Below are 8,914 nucleotides of genomic sequence, written 5' to 3'. Positions count from 1 at the left end.
TGTAGTAACTGTTAAATGAGAAACTTTTTTGTTCTGTAAGGCTTCATCTTAAGTGAGAATAACAGCACAATTGGAAGAGCATAGTCATTGTCACTGAACTATGCATGTAGAAATTTTTGAAATGGTGTATCTTTGGCTATGTGTATTTTCACCAAAAAAAAAAAAAAAAGGTAGAGAAGTTAGAGGGTTGACGAGTTGTGGGGTTGTTAACCAATATCATGAAACAATATGTGTACTACTGTTTCATGAGAAACTATTTGTTCTGTAAGCCATCACCTGAAGTACAATAAAAATATAAAAAAATTGAAAAAAAAAAAAAGATTCATCCACCTATGAGCAGCTGATATTTGACAAAGGCCCAAAGTCCATTAAATGGGGGAGAAGACAGTCTCGTTAACAAATGGTGCTGTCATAACTGGATATTCATCTCCGAAAAAACTGAAACAAGACCCATATCTCACACCATGCACAAAAACTAACTCAAAATGGATCAAAGACTTAAATATAAAATCTAAAACAATAAAGATCACAGAAGTAAAAATAAGGACAATGCTAGGAGCCCTAATACATGACATAAACAGAATGCAAACCATAAGTAACAATTTACAAGCACTAGAAAAGAGACTAAATAACTGGGAGCTAAAAATCAAACACTTATGCTCACCAAAAGACTGGGAAATAATTTTTGGCTATGACAAATCTGATTAGCATCTATTCTCTAAAGTCTACAAGATACTGCAAAACCTCAACAACAAAAAGACAAATAACCCAGTTAAACATTGGGCAAAGGATATGAACAGGCACTTCACCAAAGAAGATCTTCAGGCAGCTAACAGACACATGAGGAAATGCTCACGATCATTAGCCAATAGAGAAATGCAAATCAAAACTACAATGAGATATCATCTCACCCCAACAAGGCTAGCATTAATCCAAAACACACCAAATAATAAACGCTGGAGAGGTTGTGGAGAGACTAGAACACTTATACACTGTTGGTGGGAATGTAAAATGATACAATCACTTTGGAAATCGATTTGGCGCTTCTTAATAAGCTAGAAATAAAAGTACCATACGATTCAGCTATCCCACTCCTTGGAATACATCCTAGAGAAATAAGAGCCGTTATACGAATACATATATGTACACCCATGTTCATTGCAGCACTGTTCACGATAGCAAAAAGATGGAAGCAACCTAGTTGCCCATCAATGGATGAATGGATAAACAAATTATGGTATATCCACACAATGGAATACTACGCAACAATAAAGAACACTGATGAAACCGTGAAACATCTTATAACATGGAGGAATCTGGAGGGCATTATGCTGAGTGAATTTAGTCAGTCACAGAAGGACAAATATTGTATAAGACCACTATTATAAAAACTCAAGAAAAGGTTTAAACACAGAAGAAAACATTCTTTGATGGTTACAAGGGTGGGGAGGGAGGGTGAGGGTTATTTACTAACTAGATAGTAGATAAGAATTATCTTAGGTGAAGGGAAGGACAGCACACACTACAGGGGAAGTCAGCACAACTGGACTAAACCAAAGCTAAGAAGTTTCCTGAATACAATCAAACACTTTAAGGGACAGAGTAGCAGGGGTAGGGTCTGGGAACCATGCTTTCAGGGGACATATAGGTCAACCGGCATAACAAAGCTTATTAAGAAAATGTTCTGCATCCTACTCTGGTGAGTGGCATCTGGGGTCTTAAAAGCTTGTAAGTGGCCATCTAAGATGCATCAATTGGTCTCAACCACCTGGAGTAAAGGAGAATGAAGAACAGCAAAGGACACAACAAAAGTTATCAGCCCAAGAGACAGAAAGCGCTACATAAACCAGAGACTTCATCAGCCTGAGACCAGAAGAACTAGATGGTGGCCGACTACCACCAGTGACCTCCCTGACAGGGAACACAACAGAGAATCCCTCACAGAGCAGGAGAAAGGTGGGGTACAGAATCCAAATTCTAGTAAGAAGACCAGACTTAATGGTCTGAATGAGACTGGGGGAACCCTGGGAAGCATGGCCCCTGGATTCTCTATCAGCTCAGAACTAAAACAATTTCTGAGGCCGACTCTTCAGACAGGGATTGGACTGGACCGCGGGACATAAAGTGATACTCGTAAGGAGTGTGCCTCTTAGCTCAGGTAGATACGAGAGACTAAACGGGCAGCCTCTGTCCAGAGGTGAGATGGGAAGGCAGACAGGGCTAGGAGCTGGTTGAATGGACATGGGGAATCAGGGGTGAAAAGGAGGAGTGTGCTGTCACTGTATGGGGAGAGCAATTAGGGTAACAAAACAATGTATGTATAAATTTTTGTATGGGAGACTAACTAGAAATATAAACTTCATTTAAACTACAACAATAAACAACAAAAAAAAAACTTTCAAATATCTCATTCAGTAGCAATTACTTCATCTTTTATAAAAGGCTGGAAGTATGAATTTTCATTCAACTGGGAAAAATAATTCTCTAGTAGGAGTCAAAAGACACATCATATGAGATAACTGCCATTGAAACAAAATTAAAATTAAAGAATTGAGTGTGCTTATTTTACATTCTTTTTTTTATTCATTATTAATCCTTTCATTTGAGTTGAATTAATCCTTATAAATAACCACTACCTAAATTTTGGTTAATGGGTTTTGATTCTCAATATCCAATTATTCCTTACTGCATATAAGCTTGCTAATGTCACCAAACGTTAATGTCCTAAAAGTGTTAATGCACTTTCATAATGTGTAATAACCATCAAACAAATCTGCTGCCATCAAGTCGATTCCAACTCATAGCAACCCTATAGGACAGAGTAGAACTGCCCAATAGGGTTTCCAAGGAGCACCTTGTGGATTCAGACTGCTGCTCTTTAGATTAGCAGCCATAGCTTTTAACCACTGCGCCACCAGGGTTTCCATAATGTGTAACAGTGACCAATAATTTGGTTTAATCATATTAAGTAAAGGTATAATTAATGACAGAGTTTATTTTAAATATACACTAGTCTATCTGCATTATAAATTTATAAATCATAAGCTTAAAGCTAAAATGATATACAGAGAACTCGGTGTTTTTAAAATACAATCACATTGTCCACACACCGTCCTTGAACATCATTCCAATCTCTCAGAAGCCGTTCATTTTCTTTCTGCAGGTGCTGGTTTTTGGATTGGTTTTCTGCAATGGTGTCCAGGCAGTCACAAATAAGCTCTCTAATGACCTCAGCTGGGCTTGCAACTTTCTCTAGGTTGAAGGAACCAAGCCTGAACTAGGATGAAAAGAAAACACGATTAGTTTTGTGACAATATCAAGATTGAATAGCCCAGTTTTAAATATGCACAATCTCTTCTAAGAGAAAAGAAAAGTGTAAGATTTAAATACATCACATTTGCCAGATATAAATACAGTGACCAAATAAGTGGGTTACTTCCTACGTTCTTACTAAAGGTTATCATACAGATCAGCAGTAATGTAAGAATAATCTTTGAAGCAGGTAAATTACTCTGCCAACTCCTAGCAAAAAAAAAGCAACATAAATGCCATACAAGAATATTACCATCTTTTTGCTATAACCTGATTTTAAGTAACTCTGCTCACTATAACAAAAGAAATTATACATGATTTTAACTCTAGTTTCTCTTAATACAGAGAATAAAATGGAATAATCTATGCCAGCTAACAACAATAACTTATTTCTAAAAAAAGATAAAAATTTTGGTAGTAACTACAAGAAAGTTAGGATTCTAGGATTGATAAGGCTAGGAGCACTACATAGTAACTGATTCCTTCATCTAAAACCAACGATTTATTATTATAAGTTACAAATAATAATGTTAAGTGTCAAAAGCATACTTTTGCAAAAAGGTAAGATAGAGAAATATCTTAATTCCTCTATTAGGGAATATTTGTAAATAACATCATATAATACAGTTTTAGTTATAGTTATGGAATTCTGAAAGGAACAGAGGTATCCATCACTTGGCAGATAAGAAACAGAAACAGAGAAATTATTGTTGATCGTTGTTGAGTCGATTCCCACTCACGGCAACTCCATGTGCGCAGAGTAGAACTGCTCAATAGGGTTTTCAAGGCTGTGACTTTTTGGAAGCAGATTGCCGGGTCTGTCTTCTGAGGTGCCTCTGGATGGGTGCGAACCACCAACCTTTCATTTAGTAGACCAACACTTAACCATTTGTGCCACCCAGGGAGGGATTCCTACAGAAATGATTTAGAAAACCAAAAAACCAAACCCGTTGCCAATAGGCACATAATGTACTTTCTACTTTTATTTGCCAATCACACCCTCCCCACCCCTGCCCCAGGTATTTTCATAAGCACCACTATGCCAATTTTTTTTATCTGTTGCTATTTAAAAAAAAAAAATTGCATAGTGCACTTATTAAAATACCTGGGGGGGAGGGGAGGCTGTGGTTGACAAACATAGGTGGTGCATGTTATTTGCGTAAAAATATCGTATTCTGATTATATTCTGCTGTTCCAGCCTGCTCACACTATTACAGACCCCAGAGGCCACATGCCTGTACACACTGGACTTCATTAAGGGCCTCATGTCAAGCCAAATAAATTGAGAAGCATAAAATATTTCTGTGCTCAAATGCTACATCCAGCTCATCTTTATAGTTCCCACCAAACAAAATGTGACAACACAGAAAGTATCATCTTTAAAAGTCAAACAAAAACTGCATTGTATTTTGCTGATTTATAAATATTTCACTTTAGTTTATTATGTGACATTTAAGGCTATTGGCACAGCTGTTCTCTATTTATTAGTTCTGTTACTTCAAAATAATCTCCAGTATAAAACCATGACTTCAACCAGAAACCACAAATGAAATGCATTTTGAAAATATCTCTCTTCTGTTACAGACTTAGACACAAATAAGTTTCTTTTTGTAGTCAGTTCTCAACATCTTATGGAAAATTTACAATACAAAGACATGTGTAAGCACCTCACTTAGTCTATAATCTTCTAAGATTTTAAACTATATTTCCATTTTTATATTTTTCTATATAAAAAAGGTTTATAACAATTAACTTTTAAATGTGAATGACAATCATACTGGCTTGCTAGTTGGCTTTAAATTTGGGTACCTCTGCAGTCATTCAACTCCAAGATGAAATGCAATCCCCTCACACGAATGCTCAAAGCCCAGGTTAAGTTCTCTTTAACTACTTTAGCATACATTAGCCTCCTGACCGTAATGCTTCAGAGATTGTCTCTCAATATTCATCATTCACTTTCACACGGCATATATTTTTCCTTGCTTTTTTCTAGAAGTGCAGTCTTTTCCTTTAGATTTCATGGTCTTTGAGGTAAGGGCCATATATTTCTTCAACAGCATCTTACACAACTCTGGACACATTTTAGGTACTCAGTAAAGACTTACCGATTTATTTACTGGAAAGATCCTTATTACTAAGGGAACATAATTACGAAGGATGAGTACAGAAAGGAATTGGGACAATGAGCTTCTGAACACAAATTAAAAATTTTAAGCCGTTTAAAGATATAAGCAAGTTTTATTTTCTTGATTCGTATAATTTAAACAAAAATGGCATGGATAAAAATTGTTTAGGAGGACTTCTGGCAAAATGGCACTCTAGGCAGAAGCACCACACTGTCCCTCCACAGCAAAGATCCGAAAAACCAAGCCAAACAGAGAAAACAGCAATCCTGAAACCCTAAAACATCAAATGAAGAGATAAAGAACTCAGCTAAGCACCAAATAGAGTGAGAAAACTGACAGAGAACAGAGAGCGAGGAGAGATTCATGCAGATGTCCTCTATCACCTAACGCAGCGTGGATCTGCCATCTTGGACTCCTACCGGACACCAGCAAATAGGGGGTACGAGAAAGCAGTTTCACGGAACTTCCAGCGGGAGACAAAACAACCGGTAATGTGCAATATACGCTTTCCCACACCCTAGCCTTCTTCACCCCCACTCAGCCTTCTCTGCTTCCCGCAGCCAGAGTCTCTTGTCTGGGAAGCGCCGGCTACTTGGATTCAACCCGCCCACACTGGCCAGCTCTCTGAAGGCCATTTGCTGGCAGCTGGTGTTGCTTTTTTCCCCTTCTTTTGATATCTTCCTTACCTCTCACCACCCCCCCCTCCTTTCGCTCAAATACCTGGCTCTGTGTGCCATCTTTGCTCCTTCCTGAGGGGCTGTGGAGCTCCAGTAATTTGCGATACATGCTTTCCCACCCCCAACCCTTCTTCACCACAACTCAGGCTCCCCTGCTTCCCACAGCCACAGTCTCTTGTCTGGGAATCACTGGCTGCTTGGATTCCACCCGCCCGCACTGGCTGGCTCTCTGAGTGCCATTTGTTGGCTGCTGGTGTTGCTTTTTTTCCACTTCTTTTGATTCCTTCCTTTCCTCTCACCACTGCCCCCTCCTTTTGCTCAAATACCTGGCTGCGTGCACCATCTTTGCTTCCTCCTGAGGGGCTGGGGAGCTCCGTTCGAGTGTGGGACTGCTTCCCAGTCTGGACTGCCACAATGGTGGGATCCCGAGGCTTTTGTTTGTTTGTTTTGAATTGTTTGTTTGTTTTCTTTTCCTTTTCTTGAGTTGGGAGCCCGTTCTGGCTGGGCAGTGCTGCATGGCTTGTAACTTCTCCCCTCACCTTGCTCAGACACACAGAGGGATCCCTGAGAGCATTTATTTTTTCGTTGTTTTTTTTTTTTTTTCCCCTGGTTTTTTGGGGGCTTTTTTTGTTCTTTTCTTTTTTTTAATTCATTTTGTTTTCCCTTTTTCTCTTTCTTCATTACTCAACTTTCTCGTCTCCCTATACCTTCCTTCTCCTTCTGTTCCCTAAATACCTGGCACTGAATACATCTACACCTTCTAGACAGGCTGTACTGCAACACCTGAGAACAACTTCCCCAGACCTCATAGCTGCACTGGTGGGATCCCTGAGAACTTTGCTGTTCTTTTTCCTTTCTGATTTTTATTTATTCATTCTTTTCTTTTTTTTTTCCTTCTTCATGCCCTTTTGTTTTTCTCCATTTCATAGTCTCTCATCTATTGATTCCAACGGCAAGCCCCCCTAGCACTCATTTTTTCTTTCTTTGCATGTTTTTGGCTCCTGTTCCTCTCTCCTCTCTCCCTTATCCATCTTAGCTCCACACATAACAATCTCCCCCCTACATCCTGCCTACCTGCACTGTGCACTTAACATCACACTACCAAGTAAAACAGGCACAGCCTAATGGAACCTGTGCTGAACTGATTACCGACCTGCCCAGGCGGCTGTAGTAAATGCCACAAACAGCCCGTCCCAGTAACTCCTCTTCAGCTAGACCTACCCTGCTGTACCATATCTGAGCGACTGACCCTGCCAGTTGAAGAAGGAGGTGAAAAGTATCGTGCCCACAGACAAGAAAACAACAAAGAATACACAGCCTGCCTGCTCAGACATAGCCAAATTTAAAAAAAAAGGACAAAACAAACAAATGTACAGTCAATAAACAAGAAAAATAACTACTTAATGCCCCAAAGACAGCAGAAAATATCAAAACATTTACAAAAACAGGACAGGATAGTTACATTAGGCATCCAAAATAAAACACCAAATGACTTTCCAGTGGGAGAAAAGGCACTAGAACTACCTGATAGGGAATTAAAATTTCTAATACTCAGAATTATTCAAGAGTTGAAGCAAAAAGCAGACAAAAATCAGGAAAAAATAGACAATTCAAGGAAAAAGCAGACAAATTCATGGAAAATACAGACAAAAAATTGGAAGAATTCAGGAAAATAAGCAGGAAAAAAATGCCAAAATAAATCCACAACTAGAAATTATACAAAAACAACAATTAGCAATCCAAAAGATGAACAAGATTTAAGAAATGGACAGTGTCACAGAAGGGCTGACGAATAGAAACGGTGGAAGACAGGATTAGTGGAATTGAAGCAAACACTTGGATATAACTTTGTTCGAGGAAAACTCAGAAAAAGGAACAAAGAAAATGAAGAGACCCTGAGACTTATGTGGGATATAATCAGAAGCAAAAATTTTCGAGTGATTGGAGTTCCAGAACGGGGAGAAAACAGAAAACACAGAGAGGATCACTGAAGAACTGCAGGCAGAAAACTTCCCCAATATCATGGAAGATGAAAAGCTGGCCATCCAAGAAGCTCAAGAAACCCCATATAGGATAGACCCCAAAAGAAAATCACAAAGGCATATCATAATCACACTCAGCAAAAGCAAAGACAAACAAAGAATCCTGAGAGCAGCTCATGAAAAACAAGAAGTCACATACAGAGGAGAAACAATAAGACTAACCTCAGATTATTCGGCAGAAGCCATGCAGGCAACGCAATGGGATGACATATATAAAATCTTGAAAGAAAAAAATTGCTAGCCAAGAATAATATATCCTACAAACTCTCGTTCAAATATTATGCTGAAATTAGGACATTTCCAGATAAACAGAAATTAAGGGAATATATGAAAACCAAACCAAACTTACAAGAATTATTAAAGGGAGTTCTTCAATCTGAGAACAAACAACTTCAGATTACAGGCAGAATCTAGGACGCAGGATGGTACCAGCCGGATACAAATCTAGGAAATGAACTCTCAAGGACTCTCCAAAACCAAAAGAAATACAACAGAGAATCAGAGAAGTTGATCAGTAAATGACAACAGCATCAGAATAAAAGAGGGAATAAACGGTGTAGATATAGAACCTTCTAATGGAGAGGAAGGCCAGGTGATACCAAGTAATAATAGACTGCTTGAAACTTAGAAAAATAAGGGTAAAATTGATGGTAAACACAAAGAAAGTTAATGAACATACTCATAAAAATAAAGAGGAAAAACAAAGTCTCAGCAAAAACAAAAACTACAAAAACAAAAGAAATGGAAAAAAAATCCA

General features: G+C 38.4%; 1 protein-coding gene across 5 annotated transcripts in view; it reads right to left on the bottom strand.

The window, feature by feature from the left end:
• The window catches only part of XRCC4 (X-ray repair cross complementing 4), a 329,420-nt gene that overhangs the window by 197,703 nt on the left and 122,803 nt on the right, over window positions 1–8,914 (bottom strand). For all 5 annotated transcript variants that reach the window (XM_023742782.1, XM_023742783.1, XM_023742780.1 and 2 more), the window contains one exon: window positions 3,111–3,277. In XM_023742782.1, coding sequence (XP_023598550.1) covers window positions 3,111–3,277 — 167 coding nt within the window. The remainder of the gene's footprint in view (window positions 1–3,110; window positions 3,278–8,914) is intronic.

This window comes from Trichechus manatus, unplaced genomic scaffold (assembly GCF_000243295.1).
Source record: "Trichechus manatus latirostris isolate Lorelei unplaced genomic scaffold, TriManLat1.0 scaffold00217, whole genome shotgun sequence".
Taxonomy (NCBI): domain Eukaryota; kingdom Metazoa; phylum Chordata; class Mammalia; order Sirenia; family Trichechidae; genus Trichechus; species Trichechus manatus.
This window is presented reverse-complemented; position numbering and strand designations above follow the sequence as displayed.